The sequence below is a fragment of the Odontomachus brunneus genome, unplaced genomic scaffold (assembly GCF_010583005.1).
Source record: "Odontomachus brunneus isolate Ranch 3 - 2012 unplaced genomic scaffold, Obru_v1 Obru_scaffold_097, whole genome shotgun sequence".
NCBI lineage: Eukaryota > Metazoa > Arthropoda > Insecta > Hymenoptera > Formicidae > Odontomachus > Odontomachus brunneus.
The window spans coordinates 639,807-663,475 of NW_022639547.1; the positions used below are offsets into that span (position 1 = coordinate 639,807).

Genomic DNA, 23,669 nt, shown 5'->3' on the forward strand with positions numbered 1-23,669 from the left:
TTTTTTTTTTTTTTTTTTTTTTTTTTTTTTTTTTTAATTTTTTTAAGTTTTGGTTTGAAAGAAGAGATGAACAGTTGTTCGTTTTTTTTTCTCTCTCATTTCTATATCGCAGCTCGTAGTGTGTAACGCGAATAGGAGAAGACGCGATAAGTCACGCTGAATCAATATTAGTGCGCCCTAGCCTTAATCGAAACGATGCTGTGCTGTACTTGCCATCAGCCAGGTGACAACAGCGCGTTACGTATGAATACGAAGGCCGAGTATTGGCGCATGGAATCGTTGGGTAAACGTTTATGGACGGCTAGCAGCTTTACCCCGCTCAAGGGAAACAAAACGCACCGATTGTCGTCTGAATGTTGGCCTCAAAATTGATCTCACGATGTCATTGAATGATCACATGCAAAATTTCCAACGACTGTCTTGAGGACACGCGGCTGCGGGAGGAAGAATCCCTGTAATTGGCAATTCGTAATCATGACGGTGCTGCTCAAAATTTCCAGACATTTCACGTATGATATTCTTTTACTCCCTGTCTCATTTTTGTTTTCCTTCTCCTTTCAAGCCTGGTGCTCTTTGCTTCCTGTTTCTTGTTCTCTATTTTTTTCTGGCTGAAGAAGACCTATTAATCTACAATGTGCTATTTGCGTTCTGTTTCTTGTCTTCTGTCTTTTTTTTTACTTAAAGCCTGATCTATAATATGTTTTTTGCGTTATGTTTCTTGTTTTCTGTTTTTTTTTCTGGCTTAAAACCTGATCTACAATATGCTCTTTGCGTTGTGTTTCATGTTTTCTGTCTTTTTCTGATCTTAAACCCTGATCTACAATATGTTCTTTGCTTCCTGTTTTTTGTTTTCTGTCTTTTTTTTAGTTTAAGCTTGATCTACAATGTGTTATTTGCTTGTTTTTTTTTTTTTTTTCTTTATCTCTTTCTGACTCACACCTTAAGCCTTAAACTAAAAAAAGACAGAACAAGAAACAGAAAGCAAAGAGCACCTTGTAGATTAGGCTTTAAGGTTTAATTTTGAGTCAGAAAGAGATAAAAAAGTAACAGGAAGCAAATAACACATTATAGATCAAGCTTAAAGCTTGATCTACAATATGCTCTTTGCTTCTTGTTTCTTTCTCTTTATCTCTTTCTGACTCAAACTTTGTAAGCTTTAAGCCAGAAAAAGATAGAAGACAAAAAACAACGCAAAGAACATATTGTAGATCAGGCTTAAAACTTAAGGTGCGAGTCAGAAAGATATAAAGAAATAGGAAGCAAATAACGCATTATCGATCAAGCTTAAAGCTTAAGATTTGAGTCGTAAAGGGATAAAGAGGAACAGGAAGCAAAGAACACATTGTAGATCAAGCTTTAAAGTTTAAGTCATAGAAAGAAATAAAGAGACAGGAGCAGGAAGCAAGGAGCATATTTTGGGCTAATCTCATGGTCGCTGTGTATCGGTGTATCGACGCGAGGCACGCGTGATTATCGGCCGCCGACGGTGTAACGCGACGGCGAGACTTTTTCGCGCCAATTCCGTGCGACCACGTGCGTACGATGACATACGCGTACGCACGTCGAGGTGCGCGCACAGAGACGTCATTGTGCGTGCCGCAAAGCGTCACGCGTAAGCGCGTCCGAAAGAATATCGATGCTATATCCGTCCAATTCGAGGGAATAACGCGCGGACAAAGTCCGAGGGAATTGAACGGCGCCGAGACGAATTAGAAAGTGAAGTACACGAAAGGCGGTAAACGAAATCGATATAAGCGATTTTAGGAGCGTGTATCGCTTTCCGATGAGAATCTCGGGATTGAAATAGAAACCCGATTGGTGTGCAAATCATCAGACGAGATGGTGCGAAGTATTCATGAACATTAGGAAAAATCTTGGACGAGCAAGGATTCTCAAATACTGCATTATCTCGTTGGAAAAAAGACGATACCAGTGGACGAATTCTAGGCAGCATATAAAACTCTTTCTCTTCACAAAGGTAGTGGCAATGGTACAGCCGGCGTGCGAGGCATTAAGGGTTAACGAGCGGCCTGCGTTGAATAAGGGGTGAAGCGAGAGATAGAGAGAGGGAGAGAGAGCCCGGTGAGTTTTCAAACGGGAACCCAATGAAGAGGGGGTTTAGGGTGCCGCCCTGACGAACCCAGGGTGCAACAGTCTTGCAGCTAGCAAATGCCAGTCGAAGGGGAGGAAGGATACGAGGGTGGACGACAAGGGAGGGTCGGTGACACGAGGGGAAAGCATATCAGATCGATACTCGGCGAAAAGTGCGGGCAGGAGGGGCGTATAGAGGGGTCTGTATCTACGGTCGGTCCATCGCAAGATCCGAGGTCGGAGGCTGCGATTACGCACGCACAGCAGCCCCTACAGGGTGGAATACCCGAATCAATGGCGGGGCGACGGAGGAAGGGACGTTTGTCTCTATACATGTAAACTTTAGGGAAAGAAGAGAGAGAGGGGAAGCTCGCGCGTTTTCGTTCCAGCTGCGCTTTTATTTTCGGTACTCGACGGCGAGCAGAGCGCGTATATATCCCCGCGGTATTATAACTCCGTTAATCGATCGAAAGGTACACATTTATCGCGCTGAATTTTCTCTCGCATTCTCTCCACATTTTTATCATGCGCCGATTATGATCGACAGTCGTGAGCGCGGCCGATCGGTTTCGTGTGTGTTCACACGCTCGTCGATAAAGTTTCATTTATCGGGACGGGCAATTCACATTCGGTTTGCTTCACACACACGGCAAAAGAGAGAGCGGGAGGGAGAAAGAGGGAGAAAGAAAGAGACAGAGAAGTCCAGCGCGAATGAAACCGGTTTCCCGGTCGGAGCGCGATCACAAAGAAGTCGTGGCCAAGCTCACGCGAGATCGCCATGGCGGCGACTGATCGCCGGTCGACTTCGTTCGGGCCCGTTGTTGGGCTCGTTGTGCTCTCGCTGCGATAATTGTACAATTGAAGTTTCCTCTCCTTTTCGCGTTTTTGCATCCGCTCTCTTTTATCGGAAATTTTCCGCGTTTCGCGCGGTTTTTTCCCGTTTTCGTCGCCCTTTCAGAAATAACGAGATATAAAGTATCGATATGTAACTACCATCAGACTAAAACACGACTTTTTATTTCCGTCGCTCGATTAACCATTTATTCTGCTCCGTTGAAATCCGATAAATGAATTATCGAGGTACTCTCTTTTTCTCCCTCGTCCCCTCCCTCTCTCTCTTTCTCTTTGTCTACCCAACCATCTGTCTCTCGGCCCGAGTCATCCTCTCTCAATTTTTATACGGCAGCTGTGTCGCTACGATCGACGCGACGCCTCGTATCTCGTGTTCTATTCTGTTCCTTTTTGTCTTTCCGCGAAACACAATTTTTCTACTTTGATCATGCATCGCGTAAGGGCGATTAAACACACCCCGAGCTGGCTCGTTTCGTTCGGCATAGACCACAAAGACAATCCCTCCGTGTGTCGGCCGGTGCGTGGATATGCGCGTTCGCATTCCGAATTGCGCCGCATGTGTCTTCCACTGCCTCCTCCCTCTCCACCTCTTTCTCTATAGTATCCGTGCATCCCCCTATTTATCAGTTGCATCGCGCATTGCCGCCCGACGTTCCGTCAGGTGTTTCAGGCACCGACAAAATGCGCAGCACCCAGGACTGGGTTATAGTCGCGAAGGGCCCGGGGTCGGTTAAGGTGTCGACGAGCGCACCTTGGCGATCAAGACTCCGGCCGGAATGTTTTCGTCAAAATCTCAAATATCTTCTGGCGAGAAATTTCGCCATCAATGTATACTCGGGGAGATGCGAACTTCGACAATATATATATATATATATATATATATATATATATATATATATATATATATAAGCGAGTTTCCATAAAATCATGAGAGACACACACTATAAAGTTTCAGAAATTATAAAAATACAATAAAAAATACAAAAAAAAAAAAACAGAAAAAAGAGATCCATCAGATTTCATTTTTTCAATGACGAGTTAATGATTGTTATGCGAAACTTACTCCACGTGACTCTGGCGGAAATGAAAGAGTAACAAAAAGTATCGAATGTCTAATAACACTTTTCCTCTTTTTTGTTCTGAAGAGTTCCGGAACTCTTTTTATGTAAAAAAGAGTTGAGATAAAGTGTTATTAGACGTCATTTTTACCAGGAGATGCATCTGAGTTTTTTTATATGAATCATATAATATATGCAGCGTTACATGTAGTCGCGATTCAGCTGAAAACCTCGCATTTTATTTCAAGTTTGAAACTTAATCGGTATATTTCAAATTTTATAACGCTCTCACCTCACCTTTCTCTTTTTACCCTTCTTGAAGAATTTCAGATCGATTTGTGGCGTTTCAACGATAATTTCCCTCGACTTGATACAGATATCGGCTTTGCAATCCTCGACCAATTTATGGCGAATTATTCACTTTAGCGCGCCGCGTTTGCGCTATCGCCAGAGCGATTTGCATGGATCATCTCTATTTTGCGAGAGTAACTCGAGGCTCTGAACGAAACCGTGTGCCCGCCCGCCCGTTGTGCTTGCATAGTCTTGAAAGTACGGTGAAAGGGAAATCCTCCTCGCCCGATTGTTGTAACGTCGGCGAATTACTCGGTCGGCCGTGTCAATGATGTAATAATTCGCCGGGTGTATCAACGCGCGCGCGGGCAAGTTGCTGCGGAAAGTGTGCGAAATTAACGAGCGAGAAGAACGGATCCACACGCGCGCGCACCGTCGTCGTCGTCGTCGTCGTCGTCGTCGTCAACGACGACGACGACGACGTCGTTGACGCGTATGCACATCGTGTCCGGATTAGTTGTCTCGATCCTTGCGCTTTCTGGCGCGGCGAAGCGCACTGCTCGATTCAGCTCTCCAATTATGCGGAGGAGAGACTCGCTCGACCCGGAATAGCTCTATCCGCGCCCGAGGATGCCGCATCCGCCGGAGTCAGCGACCCCCAATAGACGACGAGCCCATCGCGGCCACCTGCCGGAGGCTAACAAATTCCAACTTTAAGGGGTTATACCACTCTAACATCCGAAAATTAAGCGTATTTTTGGAGAATTTTTTGGGGGTAAACAAAGAAATGGATCGAAAATCCATTTAGAAGGCTTTATTGTACGTGTTTCAAAGTGTATGTTCAAATTTTTATGTTAACATATATTACAAAATGGCGGCGCTAAAGTCTTGTCAACATGAGCGTGTTTTTCGGAACATAAATGTCGCAAATGTTGATTTAGGACAAAAAAACCACAATTTTCCATCATTTACATGCCAATAGCTAGAGAAGTACGTAGGGGGTTTTTAAAATATTTATTTTTATAGAAATGGCACGCATTTAAAGTTTCATCTTGTACTCTAAAAATTTCATCAAAAATTGTTTATAAAATGCGTAATTTTCAATATATCAAAAATTCCTTACGTACTTCTCTAGCTATTGGCATGTAGATGACGGAAAATTTAGGTTTTTTGTTCTAGATCAACATTTGCGACACTTATGCTGCTAGCCCTGGAGCTCCGTTCCGCTCATGCTGACAAGGCTCTAGCGCTGCCATTTTGTAATATATGTTAACATAAAAATTTGAGTATACACTTTAAAACATGCACAATAAAGTCTTCCGGACAGATTTTCGATTTATTTTTTTGTTTGCCTACAAAAAATTCCCAAAAATACGCTGGATTTTCGGACGCTAGAGTGGCGTAACCCCTTCGCGCGCGCGCGCGCGCGATCACTCGGTGCCGAATGTTCGGCGAGTTGCGAGAGAGGACGAGTCGCAGATCCTCCGGTGGATATATCCACTTGCGGACGTCCGGAACACCCTGTAGAGAGGCATAAAGGGAGGAGTGGAGTAATCGAGAGCGGCATTAAGAGACGCGCGCGGGCGCGCGCGTTGATCCTTCACCCGCGGACCTCGACGAGTACAACCTTGGGCCCTCTCGGCCGCGCTTCATTTTCGTCTGTTTTTCAAGTCTGCCTCTGTCTCTAAGACGCGCTTTCGTTCCCTCCGCCGCCACGGCCGAGCACAATGCGCCAGTATGCGTTTCCTCCCTTTCGCCAGCGCCGTCAAACCGAGCCCCTTCGGGCCCTCTCTCTTCTCCGTCGTTCTCTTGCAATCTGCCACGCGAGAAATTGGCATTCGCGGGAGATTGACTCGAGACAAGCTCTCACATTCGGAATATCGGAAAAGGGAGACGTGGTTATACAGACTAAATGGATCAAAGTGTGAACGCTGCCAAGAGAGACGACAAGATGACAGTCTGTATCGTAACCTGTGGGCCGTACCTACGCGAGTACGCGCATAGAGCCGCATAACCAACCGGTCGGTCCGATGCCGGGATCTCGTTTCTCGATCCGAGGAACACCGCGTTGCGGAGGAAAGGTTGAACGAGGAGAGCGGCGAGGTAGTGAGGAGGAGAGCAGAGGAGAGAAGAGGAGAGGAAAGGAGAGAAAGAGAGAGAGAGAGAGAGAGAGAGAAAGTAAAATACAAAAACGTCGCGCGAGACAGAGAGGGAAAGAACAAAAGAGAGAAAAGAACGGAAAGCGAGAAGAGAGTACTACGAGCACGCGCGTATAGTAAATCGACTATAGTACTATGAGTCAGTCACACCCACAAGCCGGTTGTGGGTTCAAGATCCTCGTTGTACGTCGCACGCGTGCACGCGAGGTCACGCGTACCCACACACACACGCACGGGATCTATTGGCCTTGTCGAGTGGAGTGCATCAGCGCGCACACATGTTGCATTCTTCTCCACGTAAACGCAACGCCGCGCTGATAAGGATGTGAGATAGCGTGGGAATTTTCGGGGCCGGTATTATCATCGTCTTGAGGGAAGCGATAGAGCGCCGTGCCGAGCAGCTACCGCGGGGAAAGCGATTCTCGCTTCCGGATGCGTGCGATCGATGATCAGATTATGATCTTATCTGGCGATTTTGCACACGAGTGCAAGAGTATTCACCCCTCCGTAGCCTATTTGCCGCCAAACGGGTAGGATACGAGCCGTACATACGTTGGAACTTCCTTTCATGACTGAAGAGGAAAATTGGACGGCGTTTATTCCGCATACAATTGTTGTCGCGTGACGATGGCTTACTGTTGAGCGATAATCAACGAAGAACACGAGCGAGATTTGTTCGTCGATTCTTCCTCCTCGTTCTTTGCACTCTCTTTCACGTCTCTGTTCCTACAGTATGAATATCCGTTCTGTAATTTCTACTTCACGAGCGCGATGATACGCGCACTGCGCTCTCGATCTTCATGCGTAAAATGAAAACGATCCGGAGGATACGATCGGCATCGCTCAAATGGTAATTCGAAATCTTACCTACATGTTTTCGTCTTGTCCTTGCTACGCCTGATTATCAGTCAATGTTGAGTAACGTAACGATGTGAGCGTAACGTAAGAGCGCCACGAGACGGGCAGACCAGCGAAGACGCGACAGAGTCGCAGAGCAGGGCAATAATTCGTTATTAGAGCCGTTAGTTTTATAAATCTCGGCGGGTCTTTCAGTCTTTTAGATCTAAACGATTGCTTCTCTCTTTTTACAGTCTACTGAATGTTGTACGCTGAGAACTTGGCCGATATCAGGCCGACGAAGATGGTGAACATAGATATCTTTCGACACCTGAAGGATGATGGCCAGTATTTCAACCTTGACGAAATATGGGATCTACATCGATACCTGAGCACGGAAATAGATAATCCTCCCGATTTGAACACGTTGTTCATGTCGTTGCAAACGCCGAGAGATGAACCTGGCGAACTCAACGATAGTTCCAGCGGGTAAGACCACTTTGCCATGAAACTCTCAGGACACACTTCCGCGGAGGATCGCGAACATGCTCGAATGCTCGCGACCGTCGTTAGAAAGCTGGCTCAGGTTATTCCTTTGCGGAAGAAATCTCCCGAAGAAACAAACGTTTACGAAACGTCGAAAACAAATCCGTGAAGAACGCGGAACCAATTACAAAGCTAAATCAAACTTTTATATATGTCGTATAAATGAGCGGAATTATATAAGAAATTTTGTAATGGTAATTTATGACACGTAAACAACATCCGAATTATTCGAGTTTTCGTCTATAAGAATTCAAGAATCTCAAGAAAGAATCTCAAGAATTGTAACCTCGACCTGTATTTTCGTGAAAAACTTACATTAATCTCTCTTTCAGGAACATGGACCAACGTAGCCAGATTATGGATCAACATGATCTCAGCGACAGCGACGCGCTGCCTTTGTTGAATCCGAACGAGGTGATACCGCTCGTGCTGCCTATCGCGCCGTTGTACAAAGAAGTACAAACGAAAGGAAGTGTAAAGGAGGAGAAGCTCGAAATCGAGGACAATGTCGAGAACCAGGACAGCGATAAATCTGTAATAGTAGACGAGCCCGTGGCGGAAAGTGAACCTGTAATAAAAACCGAGCCGATCGATCCGGGTAACGAGAGTAAAGAAAGCGAGGACGAACACAGTGATGTAAACGGCAGATTGACGGAAGATGAGATGAAAGCAGCAGAGGAGGAGGACAAGAAGCTGCTGCAGGAAGAACTAAAGCAGGAGATTAAGGAAGAGAATGAGCAAACACAAATAAAGCTCGAGAATGAAGGACAAGAGGACACAGGATTGCTGACACCTCCGGATTTCCGAACGCCGTTGTCGTCACCGACTAATGTCGCGGACGTTGACGTGGATGGCTCCTCGGTCTCGTCTCTGATGGTGTCGCCGATCAAGCTGATGAGATTGTCGCAGTCGGAATCGAGTCAGTCGCCGGAGCACGCTGTGTATCGCATTAAACGGGACAGGAGGAAAAAACGGGAACCGCCAATGATAATCCCGCCGTATCAGCCGCAGTCGACGCAGTCGACGAACGAAAACGATGCTTCATCTCAGTATCCGAAACCTCCTTATTCTTACTCGGTCCTCATCATGTTGGCCTTGAAGAATAGTTATCGGGGAGCTCTGCGGGTTTGCGATATCTACAGTTTTATATGGTACGTGTAGAATATTTCCATCTCTTGTAATCATTATTATTAATTATATTGCGTATAAAAGCGACTACTACAGTAAATTATAGTTAAAAATATTATTAAGATAAAAACTTGAGGGGCGAACCGAACGTTGTCGTTTATGCTCTTAAATACTTAATACAATCAAATAAAAATACAATAAAAAATATAAAGTTCGACTTGGCGAGGTTTTGCGATTGTCATCCGACCAAACTAGCTATCTTTGAATTTTGATGAGTCTCATTTCCCTTTGTCTTTCTCTCTTGCAGCTACCATTTTCCTTACTTCAGGACCGCGCCAGCAGGATGGAAGAATTCGGTGAGACACAATCTCTCGTTAAACAACAGATTCGAGAAGGTTGATGACGACGATGACGATGAAGGTGACGGCGAGCCGAAAAACAGTACCCAAAAGAAAGGGGGTCTGTGGAGATACGCTCCTGACAAGACCAAGAAGCTGGTTGAGACCATGAAGAGCCGTTCGAAGAAGGACCCAGCGGGCGTCACGCTATCCATGTCTGAGCCCCACATGCTTGAGCAGTTGGAACGCGGCGAGATGAAATTCGTGGTCGGCAATCCCAACATGGAGTATATAGAGGAGGAAAGTTATATGGAGAACGACGAAGAGGGGATTAGCGACGACAATTCCACGGAATCTATGCATTCCATGACTCTCGAAGTTGACGGACAACAGAATATTTTGCATGAGGACGAAGAAGAAATTATAACGGAAGAGCACGTCGAAGCGCACTACCCTCTGGACAACGACCAAGATGAGAGCCAGGAGGAAGAAAACTGTAACAACAATCAGATCGAGGTGTTCGGCCAAGTCCATGCGACGAGTTTGTCGCACCAGGTGCATTTGCATCTTCAAGAAGTATCACCGATCACTCAGAAGAGAAGGAAGATAAGCAACTGCGAGCCGGTGCAGAACACTCCGGTTGTTTTGCAGGTTCAAGAGAACACGGTTCGCCGGAGAATCGCAGTGAGGCCATCTGGTTCTCCGTCCGGACCACAAGCTGGACCGTCCAGACTACAAGCTGGAGCACTCGGAGCACTCGCATCGCAACCCGTAACGACGACCCCCCAATATGTCATTTTAAATATCGACAAATCTTTGCTTTAGATCATTGTATCAGTAGCATATAATTGTTTCTTGTAGATTATACATAAAGTGTCTCATCGCTACCGCGACATTTGTTAACGCACATTCCTGACGACACTTTGAAATGAAGGTCTCAGTACAAAAATTGTTGAGGCTAGTAGTTCTTTTTACTTAAGTAGTAGGCGTTTAAAGATGACCAATCAGGTTGACACAAAATTTGCGTGCTCACATGCGGTGAATCTCGTGTTGGCAATGGCGTCTTAGAGCCACAAATATTATTGTAACAGTATAACATAATTATAATTGGTAATGGCGAGACACTCTGTGTATATGTGTCAATACACTGTATGTGTGTTACAATACAACACATATATTTTTGTAATTTTTTGACAGATTTAATCTTTTTCTTTACATATTAAGTATGTATAATGTACATATCTCCTTTGTACTTTATGTGTGTATACACATAGGCATAAACACATACGCATACACACAGAATTTGTATATACATATAGAAGCAGTGTCCTATATTTTAATGAAAAAACAGCCGAATATGTTGCAAAAATACTAGATATATTCAGCTGTTTTATATTTATATTTATATGTATAAGTGATACAGGCAATATGTGGGCGCGCGTACATATTATATTTATATAATTTTTTTAAATATAATAGTTGAAATATTGAAGGCTTGCAAAAATCTACTAGATTTGCAGCCATGTGTGTTTTACTAATAGCAATGAAACACATGTACATGCATGGTCAATTTAAATATTCATCATTATTATGTATTACTTTCTGACACTTTTCAGATAACTATCAAATGAATATTTGCAAATTATCTGGGGTACTTTTTGAGCCAGTAAAATGATCGATAATTCGAGGAACTATTGCAAATCCCTAATGAAAAAATAGATTTTACAGTCTTACAGATGTATAGTTTTATAGCTTAATTTTTATATATCAGCGGTTAAAAAGTCTGAGAAGTGATTCTAAAGACATGCACGAACATACTAATTCGTCGTTACGGATTAATATTTTCTGCAAAAGTTTAACGTTCAGAATGAAAGAATGGCCAGTCACTTTCCAGATTTTTTCTCTTTTTAGTACAAAGACTATTTTGAGATGACGCGGGACCAGACTTATACGAGCAATTTAATTTGAAGTATTATTTAATATTGTTGTAAATATTAAATACAGTATTGAGTTGTATATATTATCGTACATAGAATAGTATTTTTTTAATAAACGTAGCTCCTAAAGTGTGATGCTCGAAAATAGAAAACATGTGCGGAAAGATTTGCGAGCTACACAATGAACAACATTTGTAAGTTGATAGAAAAAAAAAAGAAATAGAACTCCTTGAAACAATTCAATAATAAAAAAGGGGCTTATTGAAGTTCAACGCAGGTAATTTAGTGCAGTAAAACTAATAAGATTAATATATGTTCTCAGTGAAAGGAAAATTAAATTTATTGATAATACACAATCATAGTGATTTTGATGAATCCCTTAAAAACCATCGTTTTTACGTACCTAAATAAATTATCGATGCGATGATTTGCTAGGATTATGTCCATTTTAAAAGTGTGCAAAGGTTTATCGTTTTTTTCGAAACTAGCATTCACGATGTACACTCGTGTGTAACGAAACTTACACATTTTTAAAATGAACATAATCCTAGCAAATTATCGCATCGACAATTTATTTGGGTACGTAAAACGATGGTTTTTAGGGGATTTATCAAAATCATTATGATTGTTGATTATCAATAAATTTAATTTTCCTCTCACTGAGGACACATACTAATCTTATTAGTTTTACTGCGCTAAATCACCTGCGTTGAACTTCAATAGGCCCCTTTTTTATTTTTGATTTGTAAATTGATTGACATACCTACGTACCTGGTGAATCGTCGATAAATCCATAGATAAGTGCTTCTACAAATGTGTAAATGAATTCAAACGAACAGACGTGTGCTTTGTATAAATTTTTTATTTATGATTATATATATATATATATATATATATATATATATATATATATATATATATATGTATGTATGTATGTATACTTTAAAGGAATTTTTATATCACAATCGCATAAGTAAATGTATGCAAGACATGTATGTAATACAGCGGTGGAATTATTCTCATTCTATCAATGACACAGAGTAAATGAATTATTAAATGCAAAACAAGTATGAAGCTTGCAACTTATCACTGCCAAGAGCGGCCAAAGATAGAATATGGTGAAACATTAATGAGAGTCCACGATAAATATGGACCTATATCTCGTTGGAAAAAATTTCATAAAAATTCTTGGTGAGTTTTTAGATAAAAAACAAAATAGTATAATAAATAAAAATCAATGGCGTGTATGTGAGAAAAAGAGAGAAGGAATGCCAAGTACCGTTCGAGAGCGTTTTTATTCCACGTAATGAGTGAGACCAAGCTCTGACGCTTATAATGTTTGCATTTCAATAATTGACGAATGAATAGATGACACCGAGTGAGAGAACGGTGGTAGCGTCTGTGTAGTAATATTTAATTTTAGTAATGTAAATTTTGTACCTGTTTGTAACATTTGTAAATGATTAATACCGACAAATTGTGTCACGTACGTATGTAGACGTGCAACATTAACGTATAAAGCATAATGGCAATTGTATACGTGCAATGACCGCGATTTTCAGTAATAAAATGTCAACAGACATATATTTTACTTCGAATCCTTCAAGATTTTCCCGCATTTCTTTCTACAAATAATTATCAATTTGCTGGAAAATTTTGTGTTTATCCGTCGTACGACTGCAAACAGAAATATTACAAAATTAAAGATTTTCATTTTTTCAAACGCGCATAGTTAAAAACCAACGAGCAAACGAGCACTAACTTCGCAGAAAATAATGAAATCATTCGAGAAGTATTTTTCATGTTAAGATCTACAGTTTCTAATTGTTCTTTCTCTCGATATAAAGTTTAGTTGTTATTTATAACAAACAGTAAAAATTTATAAAATATTAAAATTTTTCATAAAGTTTATAAAGTTTGGCAGCTCTTTAAGTATGGTTTTTCAAAATAAAGAAAAGAACATTATTCATATATAGTATCGTACTACGATATCGATTCTTCATGGAAGAAAGTGGAGACTCGTAGCGGAGACTTTAGAATTAATTTGCAGAAATAACGGAGCTATAAAATATATTAGATATCCATTATTTCTACAAATTAGTTCTACAGTCTCCGCTATGAGTCTCCACTTTCCTTCATAAAGAATTCAGGCCGTAGTACAAATGAATAAGAGCCTCCGCATACACACACACAAGCATCCGTACATGTAAGTTTACGGATTTCTTTGTGTGGATTTAAGTTTAAGTTTACCTATAGGTATGGCCATTTGTCAATACTTAACGTAACATGGTACGGATGTATTGTGCGTTGGCTCTGAGTCGGACGTACCGCACACTCAAAGTAGTATTTCTCAATTTTTGTCACATTTTGAGACATTTTGTCAGATATTGGCTGCGTTCAGGGTACCTATTATGGATTTCTTCGGACATTCATTTCCTAGATTTCTATTGTCTTTTCTAGGGGAAACGGAATTATTCCGATCGGAATTGATTCTGAAGAAGTCCATAAAGGTGCGATTTCACGCAGCGAATAAAAGCTGGCGTTTCACCCCACTCCATTGTTGTTCAAAGCAGCGTTTAAAAGTTGTTCGCTATCATCTGTATTTTCTTTTCATGGAGTGAGTAAAAGCTAGCGTTTTATCCCCACTTCAGCATAGTTCAAAGTAGCGTTATAACGCTGTTCGCTGTCGCCCATATCCTATTTACCACATTTAATCTCCTGTATAAACTGCAATACGTATAAAAATGGAGTGTTATAATCGAGATATGGAGTATATAAATTATTATAGATGTACAGTGGCAATTATAGGTGAAGTTCGAAGACGACATATAGCTCCCTTATAGAAATATCATACTAAGAATCATTGATAATTACTTATTATCCAGTATTTTTAATACTGAAAATAAGTAATTATCAATGATTCTTAGTATGATATTTCTATAAGGGCTGCTGCAGTTGCAGCGATGTATTTGTTGAAAAAGAAAAAATACATAAAACGAAAAAGTTAATCAATTTAATATAAATAAATAAAATACAAAGAGTAGCCTATAAGTTATAACCTATATAAATATGCTGACCATATATAATATATACTAACTTCGTTTGTATTATCAGGCGCTGTCAATTTATCAGTCCCTTTAGCCATAATTTCTTGTTTTTATTATAATTTGCTGTTTTCCCAATGAAAAATTTTTCATATATAATTATATATTATTATATATCAAATTTGTCCATTCATGTTCATACATTCTACTTATATATATAATCATGTATAATTATATATATAAATTCATATGTAATTTTACATAATTACGCATAGATTTATATGTAATTATACATATTGTTATACATAATTGTGTATAATCCCAGCAAACACAATGTTATATGTAACGTACATGTTAGTTGTAATTTCCTACTCAACAACATAACTGTTATATAACATGCATGTTATGTAATAGTTATATTGTTGAGTAGGAAATCACAACTAATAAGTACGTTACATGTAACATTGTGTTTGCTGGGATGATATATAATGTTATATGATTGTACATAATTATGTATGGATAAATTTCATACATAATTATGCATAAAAAATTTTTCATCGGGTTTATATGGCCTATTTTATTCACTACAATCACTACAATTAACTACAATCACTTGATCTAGTTAAATTGCTAGAAGTTGAACTGTGTCGAACTTTGAGCGTTTATCTGCTTCATTCGTCTTTTTAGCGATAATTAATGGAGTGGTGATAAATGCTAGCTTTTATTCGCTAAAAGTTGGACTGTGTCGAATTTTGAGCGTTTATTCGCTACATTCGCCATTTCGGTGAAAATTGATGAAGTGGGATGAAACGTCAGCTTTTATTCGCTGCGTGAAATCGCACCTTAATAGGTACTCAGCAGAGAAAGCTGCTTTGCAACTATTGTAAAATTCGTGAATCTGATTGGTGCATGCTCTTGGATTCAACCAAAATTAAGAGCATACTCCAATCAGATTCACGAATTTTACGACAGTTGCAAAGCAGCTTTCTCTGCTGAACGCAGTCATTCTTTACTTTATTTTGAAGAATAGGCCAAATTCTACGAGTTATAATTTCGACAAAATGACACTATCAAAACGGTTCAAAAAGTATCTCGATTCGATGATACATTTATTATTGAGTGATATTAATAAATATTATTGAGTATTAATGAATATTAATTAATATTATTGAGTATGTTTAATAAATTCTGGCCACTGAAATCAGGCTGGTGGCCGCTCTCAGGTTTCTTTCTGAAGGTGCAAATTCATGCAGCGGAATAGCGGAGCGCGGAACGAGAGCGGAACCAATCACGAGTGGAAGCAATCACGAGCGAAAACTGTGGAACGCTCATGTTGGTTCCGCTCTCGTTTCGCGCTCCGCTATTCCGCCGCATGGGTTTGCACCTTCACTTTATTCTATAATTGCATAAGCGTGGTCGTGAACGTAAGAATCAACCAATTAGAGTGTTTTATTTACTGATTGTTTTATTTTAATTGGTTGTCATAATCATCTACACCATTTTCAACTACACTTACGCAATTGTAGAATGGCCTTTATGTTAACGATTCGCTTATGCAATTGTAGGTGGCCTTTAGGACGCTCCACTGCACCGGGCCACTCCAGCGTCCAGAATGCTTTTACATCACGTCTGACACGCATGACATGTAGTCTCTCGTTTTTTCTCCAACGTTTGGTCTTGTCAAGAAATACGAGCAAAAGTGTGTTTCTGCTGAGTAAAATGGTGAAAAGATCTGCACACGACACGCCCGAGAAAGAACGGGAGACAAATCAACATTCTGCGGCCACGAATTTGCCAAATAAATCGCATCCAGCCAATCGATCGGCATTTAACCCTAATCGCCAACCGGAAGAACACGAGGCTCACGGAGGCGCAATGGGAAAAACAGCCGGCGAGAATCGTCGAGTCGAGTATTTGGAAACTCCTGTTAAGTCTGAGGCGGACAAAAAAGAGTACAGGTTAAGCATTGATACATGATATATATCTTTTATATCATAATTTTTTTATCTTCATATGTATAGTTTCATATGTGATAAACTACGATTCGAACATTATGTCATCTTCTTGAATTACGTGAATGAATTTGTGAGTTAAAAAACAGTTTAAGATCACTGTAAGAACTTGTATTTTATACATCTATAATTAGCTATAATTACCTATGACTTGTACTTTGAAACTGCAAATGTTTTAATATTTTAGGATATACTAATCAGATTTAACAACTTTATCACACTTATAAAGCAGCTTTCTCTATTTAACACAGCCTATGATATAGTATAATTTTGTGATGAGTTAGAATAGAATATTAATGCTTAATACATTTTGAATGGATCTTCATTCTGATATTATTTGATATTAAATTTAGGGTCATCAAACTAGAAAATGGTTTGATAGCTTTGCTGATATCTGATATGTATGATGGATCAAATAAAAATGAAGATAGTGGTGATGAAGAAGGTAAGCATGTTAAAGATATGATTTAGATATATATAAGATAAGCCTTACAATAATGAACCCAGCACCTATGACCTTGATCTTCATATATATGATAGAAGGTACCTTTCTGAGTAACCTTCAGAAGGTTTCAGCTGTTGCTCATTGTCTGTTAAAAAGTTAATGAAAGTTATTAATGAGAGAAATTTGAAAAATATAATTTTTTGATACTATGTACTGTTAACGAGGTAAAGTACAACATATATGTGTTACATATTTCAGTAGTCACTGTGATTTTGCATAAAAAGTCGAGAACATATGTGTGGAACGAAATAATTGTAGACTTTCTTTCGGACTGGAAGCACGAGAAGTCAATATTGTCTTGTAGCCTTTGCTTTATATCGATACTACTTTGTGTTTATATTTCAATATTTCTTCTAAATATGCTTACACTACTCATTGCCTTCAGTGTTTATAATAATTATTGGGCTTCAATGACTTAGACTTTTTTCTCAGAAACGAGATAATAAAAAAGATACCTGTCTCTAGCTATGTGACTGGGGGGCAAGTCTGTTGTACTTAAGCTTAAAATTATAAATAAAAGAAATTTCGTAAGTATGGCGTAGTATGTACACTGTACATATGAAATATATATCTTAGAAATGTTATGAAAGAAGATGTATTTTCTAAAGAGTGAAAATTTTTCACAAAAGACTGGGCCTCCTTCTGAAACCTTCTGAAGGTTACTCAGAAGGGTGACCTCTATCATATATATGAAGATCAAGATCATAAGTGCTGAGTCCATTATTGTAAAGGTTTACCATATATAATTGTATATCTATAATTGTAACTAATATATATAATGTAAAATACTTGTACTTTATTATTAGATATAGCAAGTAGTGAAGATATGTCTGACGATTACGAAAGTGGTGAAGAAGATGAGGATGAAGATGATGAAGATGAAGGTGCATTTGATGAAGAGGATGAAGATGAAGATGACTATACACCAACTGATGGGATGACAAGACAAGTAAAGATGGTATTGACAAAAAAGATTTGATACATGATATACCTCGTGCTAATCTCTTTCTTAACATGATTTATTTCTCTTAATATGATTCATTGTACTCTTATCTATCAGCAATAACAATATAACTTGTTAATATTGTCAAATAAAAACTTATAAAAAGATGCAGTTTGTAAGCAAAGGACTGTGATATTAGCATAGATATGTAGTTCAAAATGTGAGAAGCTTTCATGCTTCTCACTTTTATATGCAAACTTTTATTATGCATATTTATGTAAAATCTCTTAATATTGTTTATATATATATATATATATATATATATATATATATATATATATATATTCACTATCTTGTGTAATACATTATTCTACACATGTACATCTTCCAAATAGGCAGCATGTGCAATGACTGTGGGAGTAGGGTCTTTCAGTGATCCTACTGAGATTCAAGGCTTGGCGCACTTTCTCGAGCATATGATTTTTATGGGATCAGAAAAGTATCCAAAGGTATTGAACCTTAAAGGTTTTACTGACGAAAAGCTACAGTGTTTTAAAATTAATCTTGCAACTGTAAACGTCATTTAGAATTCTGCATATTGTTGGTCGCAAACATAGCAATTTCCACTTATCTTTGTAGGAAAACGATTTTGACGCCTTCGTTAGCAAATACGGCGGATATAGTAACGCTGTAACGGGATTTGAGCGGACAACGTTTCATTTCTCCATACAACGGAAACACTTACTGTCGGCCGTTGATCGTTTCGCACAGTTCTTTATCAAGCCCCTGATGAAGAGAGACGCGATTACGCGCGAACGAAAAGCTGTGGAAAGTGGTGCGTATATTAATACGATCGTAACACTGTCGTTACTTTCTTTTTCTGATACATCATTATGCCACGAACTCGCATAGAGTTTCAGATGGACCTTCCCGTCGACAGGAACAAAAAGATGCAGCTACTGAACAGCTTCGCTTGCGACGGTCATCCAGCCAGGAAGTTCAGTTGGGGTAATATGACGACGTTGCGCGACAATGTGAGCGAGGACAAATTGTACGACGAGTTGCACAGGTTTCGAGAACGCCATTACAGCGCCCACAGAATGAGATTAGCTATACAGGTGAGAAAGCCAGATTCATTCTAATGTGTAGTAAACTTTTTGTTTGTTTTTCACAAGTTATCTATATACATTTGCTACTAATCTACTATTTATTTATTACTAATTTATATTTTGTTTTACAGGCAAAGTTTCCACTGGACACATTGGAAGAGTACGTGACCAAGTGCTTTTCTGATATACCGAATAACGGACAGCTGCCTGATGATTTTACTGAATTCAAAGGCGTCAAATCGTTCGATACTCCGGCTTTCCGAAAAATGTACAAAGTCAGACCTATCAAAGACTTATGCGCGGTATGCAGAATTTGATGAATTACAGGAATGAATTAGAAAGGCACATCAGAATTTTTCGTATTGTAGGAGCTTGTGTGAGAAAAATCCTAAATGAAAGGTTTTGCAGGTCGAATTAACATGGGTGATGCCTTCAATGTTGGAATTCTATAGGATTAAACCCGACGAATATCTGATTTCAATTATCGCCAACAGTAGTCCAGGTTCCTTAATCAGTTACCTGCGCAAGAAACTGTGGTGTATCGAAATCAATTGCGACAATGCGAACGAATGCGACACCTCCATATATAACATGTACTGTTTGAGTCTGTTGCTCACCGATGAGGGGTACAAGCACTTGGAAGAAGTGTTAGATGCGGTGTTCTCTTACATTAATCTGCTTAAAAGGGAGGGCCCGCAGAAGAGATACTACGACGAAATTCAACAAATCGATCGGACCAATTTCAGGTAGTGATATTTCGGGCGTAAACGAGCGCGAGGAGTTGATACGTTGATTTTAGAAGTAAAAGAAAAATAAGCCGGGAATCGACGGTAAACGCTCTCCCGGCTTAAACCTAATTTTAAAGAACTTCTCCAGGTTTTTAGAGGAAGAAGACGCCGAGGATTACGTGGAAGACATGTCTGACAACATGTTTATTTACCCGCCACGCGAATATATAACAGGCAACTGCCTCTTCTTCGAATATAACGCGGACGTGATACAAATGTGCTTAGATTGTCTGGTGCCGGACAATGTGAACATCACGGTCTACAGCAAGAAGTTTGACGAGCAACAGTTTGACAAGTTTGAGCCCTGGTTCGAGACGAAGTACATGGACAGCGAGATACCGCCGGAGTGGATCGAGCGTTGGAAAGGCATCGAGCCGTTCCCGAGTTTTCACTTGCCACTACCGAATATGTTCCTCGTCAATGACTTCTCCATGATACCGTTATCGTCGAACATACCTTCCTACCCTGAGAAAGTATATCACGACGAGAATTTAGAGATTTGGTATCGAGAGGATCCCAAATTCCGGTTACCGGACTGTCACATGGCTTTTTATCTCATTTCCGATATGCCATGTAAGTCGACAAAAAAGTAAGTAATTAGTTAACTAACTTGTTAACTAATAAAGGTCAATATAACTAATTAATAATAGCTAATAATCTTAACGTTACTCTTATTTAAACTTCTGCTCTTTATGTTTGTCCTGTTTTTATATCATTATATCCAAAACCCTCGGTGACGTTTTAGCGCGGTCCTCCTGGATCTGTACGTCGTGATATTGAATCACTTGTTGAGTGAGGAACTGTATCCTGCTGCAGCGGTAGGATATAATTATGACATTGTAGTTCTCATGAATGGTATCGCATTGCTCGTGAATGGTTTCAACGAGAAATTGCCAGTAAGTACGTTCATAGTCTTGAGATTACAATTCTGCAACCTCATGGTATACCGACGCTCTTCTTGCATCGCAGCTCTTATTAATGACCGTTGCGAAACACATAGTGGACTTCCCGAATCTCGTTACGAAGGACTTTGTTGAAGTTATGAAGACACATCTGACCAAGCAGTACTTCAATTCGTTCCTTAAACCTGGCAACATCGTCAGGTATTGTCTCAGTATTCGTTAATACAGTATTTATTAATACAACTACGACATTCTCGAAATAATCGCGCAACGTTGAAGTTAAGTTTTAACGAGTCACACGTTTAATTGTGTCCGTCACTGATCGCGCAAATAACGAAAGGCCTCATACCTCTTCGCAGTGAAATGAGATTAGGAATAGTGACACAGGTATTTCGAACTGAAGTCGAGAAACACGCAGTCATACAGGACATCGGTTTCGACGAGCTTCTGGAGTTCGTCAAATTCTATCTGAGTCGTCTTTACGTTCAGTGCCTGGTGCAAGGCAACATGATGCGGGAGGACGTTGTTGAGAAGGTACGACAGTGCATCGGGATATTGCAGTGCGAGCCGTTGCAAGCGAACACGAGGCCGATGGCGAAAATTACGCAATTACCGTTGGGCATATACTGTTGCAAAGTGCGCAATCTGAATCCAACCGACGTGAACTCCGTAGTACTGAATTATTATCAGCTGGGAGTCGATTCGGACCAAATGAGAGCGATGATCCATCTGATGTTGGTGAGTATCCGGCAGGGTGATGATAAGGATCAATCACGATCACGCGACGACTGTGTCTTATTTCACTCGTTTCAGTTGATGTTGGAGGAACCAATGTTCAATCAGCTTAGAACCAAAGAACAGCTAGGATACGAAGTACGCTGCGATCATAAAAATAGTTACGGAGTCTTGGGAGTTTGCATCACAGTTTTCACACAGGCGGACAAATACACGACGGAGCACGTGGACGAGCGGATCGAGGAGTTCATGAAGTCGTTCGCCACGACACTGGAGAACATCACGGATGACGAGTTGAACAGCTTTAAGGAAACATTAAAGAAGAAGAAGATGTGCGCCGATATTTATCTGAAGCAGGAGTTCGATAGGAATTGGACCGAAATCGAGATGGAGAATTACATGTTCGACAGGCTCCAGAGGGAAGTGGTCGCGTTGCGTGCCATAACACTCGACGATTTGAAAAAATGGTACGCGAAGTATATGATGAACGGGGAATACTTCCGAAAGTTGAGCTTGCAAGTCATTGGTAACAATGGAGCGACGATCGCGGAAGCCAAGACAGATGGCGACGTTTCAAGGGATATCAAGCTTAAAGAAACCTTCAGTGAGTTTTAATTCTTCAATGACGATGTGGCGTTGATAGTACTACTTAATTATAATATTGTTGGCGTCACATTGTGAGCGAAGTGAGCCAGAAGAGATACAAAAATGTTCGTTCAGTTTCATATTTATTTTTATATTTGTACTCATACACGACATCACGTAGTAATTTTGTTCCCACGTTTCGTAACCAAGATTTAAAGAATTTTTATACTTTGCAGATATGACGGAGGTTTGCAAAAAGGACAAGACTTACTGCTTAAAATATGTGATTGATGAGCAATTGGACAAGAAAGTGCGAAACATCATTGACATAGAAGACTTCAAGAAACAGCTTGATATCTATCCGATGATACGTAATAATTAAAACGTTAGATTTACTATTCACTAAATCTTTCTATTTACTAAATCTTCAATGCTGACTTTCACGTAAACGATAGTAATGTATTTCCCTGGAACTAACTGCCATCGTGCGTTTTTTTTTTTTTAAGAAAATTATTACGGCGATGAATTGTCATTAGTTAAAAATGCCCTTGAGGACATGTCGCGATGTAAATGTTTGAAGTTAAGTTTTTAAAATTATATAAGTAACCAATAAATTTTACATACAACCGATATGTATTTAATTTCTTTCGTATCTTTTATATATCATGTTAGTTATGTGTGTGATATCGAAGTATGAGATATCATGAGTAAGATAAAGTTAAATAAAGTTACTCAAAAGACACTCGTAAGTTCTCGTCTCGTATGAAATCGAAAGGGACAATTTTTGAGCTTCCCTGTGTTCCCCGAACGCGCGTGTTATCTCTTTCGTTTATGGAGCATCGCGAAGCAAATATGAGACGAGAATATTATTACCGTAAAATCAAACGAGCATAAAAATATACGCACACAACAGGAGGACGCTTGTCGGGAGGATCAGTAAAGTAATTGCTCCACTGCAATTTTTCATATTTTTTTTAATTGTATTCAAGACATGACAACACGTTTCGATAAATCATTAAACTTCCGAAAACGTCAGCCAACCATATATCCGAGAACCCTCCCTCTCTCATCCTTCCTTGATGCTAAGAACTTCCTTTTACAAAACTCGATCGAATTGGTTTCGTAGCCTTTTCACAAAAAAAGCCATATACATGTATAATATATGTATTATGTCGCGCGCAAGGCTTCTCTCCTTATTCTTTTTTTCTTCTCTTTATAAACTCAAAACGTAGGATCTACGAATCTTAAATACTCTAAATTCTGCGTGTGTATGTGTGTTGTGAGAGGTTGCGTTATAGAAGATAAATGAAGGATTAAATATTTACGCTCTTGAGAAAAAGGAAGAAACTTAAAACTGATCTGCCGATCGGACCGCTCCGCTCTGCTCGCGAAAGTAGAACTTCTGCGATCGCGACATTTCGCGCGCATCGCGCGAAAGAGAGCGCGTAAAATAAGCGGCAGAACATTCGCGTTCCAACAGGCAGATTTACAGCGAAATATATCAATGCAATTTAAGTATCTCTAAATCGTTACAACATCCATTAAAGAGTGCATTTCGCAGTTTTACACTTCGAATAATCATCATCGTATATTATCGGTTTTTTTTCTCTGTGGTAGTATATTTCATAGAGAGAATTGCCACTACATTTATATTAATTATTATACCTGCTACTCTCCAAATATGTATCCGCTTTTAAAAGTAGTTTAAATGTGACTTTAGAGTTACAATAGTCTTTTTTTTTTACTTTTTGCTTATTCTCGGTTGCCTCGTGTTCTCGCCAGACTGATTCTCTCATTCTGTCCCTCCTT

At 39.7% G+C, this 23,669-nt stretch overlaps 2 protein-coding genes across 11 annotated transcripts in view; both read left to right on the plus strand.

Annotated features, from left to right (window-relative positions):
• The window catches only part of LOC116848606 (forkhead box protein P1-like), a 19,011-nt gene extending 6,183 nt beyond the window's left edge, over nucleotides 1-12,828 (plus strand). For 7 of the 8 annotated variants that reach the window (XM_032824881.1, XM_032824884.1, XM_032824886.1 and 4 more), the window contains 3 exons: nucleotides 7,543-7,777; nucleotides 8,167-8,985; nucleotides 9,270-12,828. In XM_032824881.1, coding sequence (XP_032680772.1) covers nucleotides 7,551-7,777; nucleotides 8,167-8,985; nucleotides 9,270-10,125 — 1,902 coding nt within the window. In that variant the 5' untranslated portion in view covers nucleotides 7,543-7,550 and the 3' untranslated portion in view covers nucleotides 10,126-12,828. Of the gene's footprint in view, nucleotides 1-3,937; nucleotides 7,302-7,542; nucleotides 7,778-8,166; nucleotides 8,986-9,269 lie in introns of those variants that run through there. The other variant, XM_032824887.1, reaches the window with a different exon arrangement.
• Nucleotides 12,829-13,392: 564 nt separating this feature from the next.
• LOC116848571 (nardilysin-like) lies at nucleotides 13,393-22,490 on the plus strand. 3 transcript variants are annotated; one of them, XR_004378982.1, is made up of 15 exons: nucleotides 13,393-13,443; nucleotides 15,847-16,239; nucleotides 16,647-16,738; nucleotides 17,605-17,756; nucleotides 18,137-18,250; nucleotides 18,381-18,576; nucleotides 18,654-18,859; nucleotides 18,982-19,152; nucleotides 19,259-19,596; nucleotides 19,727-20,227; nucleotides 20,384-20,534; nucleotides 20,608-20,741; nucleotides 20,900-21,278; nucleotides 21,354-21,985; nucleotides 22,097-22,243. XR_004378982.1 is itself a non-coding variant. In XM_032824820.1 (15 exons), exons 1-15 carry the CDS (start codon nucleotides 13,400-13,402, stop codon nucleotides 22,240-22,242), a joined length of 3,543 nt encoding a protein of 1,180 aa, XP_032680711.1. In that variant the 5' UTR covers nucleotides 13,393-13,399; the 3' UTR covers nucleotides 22,243-22,490. The 3 variants fall into 3 exon arrangements, 2 of the variants coding, with proteins under 2 accessions (XP_032680711.1, XP_032680712.1); XM_032824820.1 differs by having other exon boundaries at nucleotides 21,354-21,879; nucleotides 22,097-22,490; XM_032824821.1 differs by lacking the exon at nucleotides 13,393-13,443 and adding an exon at nucleotides 15,592-15,657 and having other exon boundaries at nucleotides 21,354-21,879; nucleotides 22,097-22,248.
• Nucleotides 22,491-23,669: the final 1,179 nt, after the last annotated feature.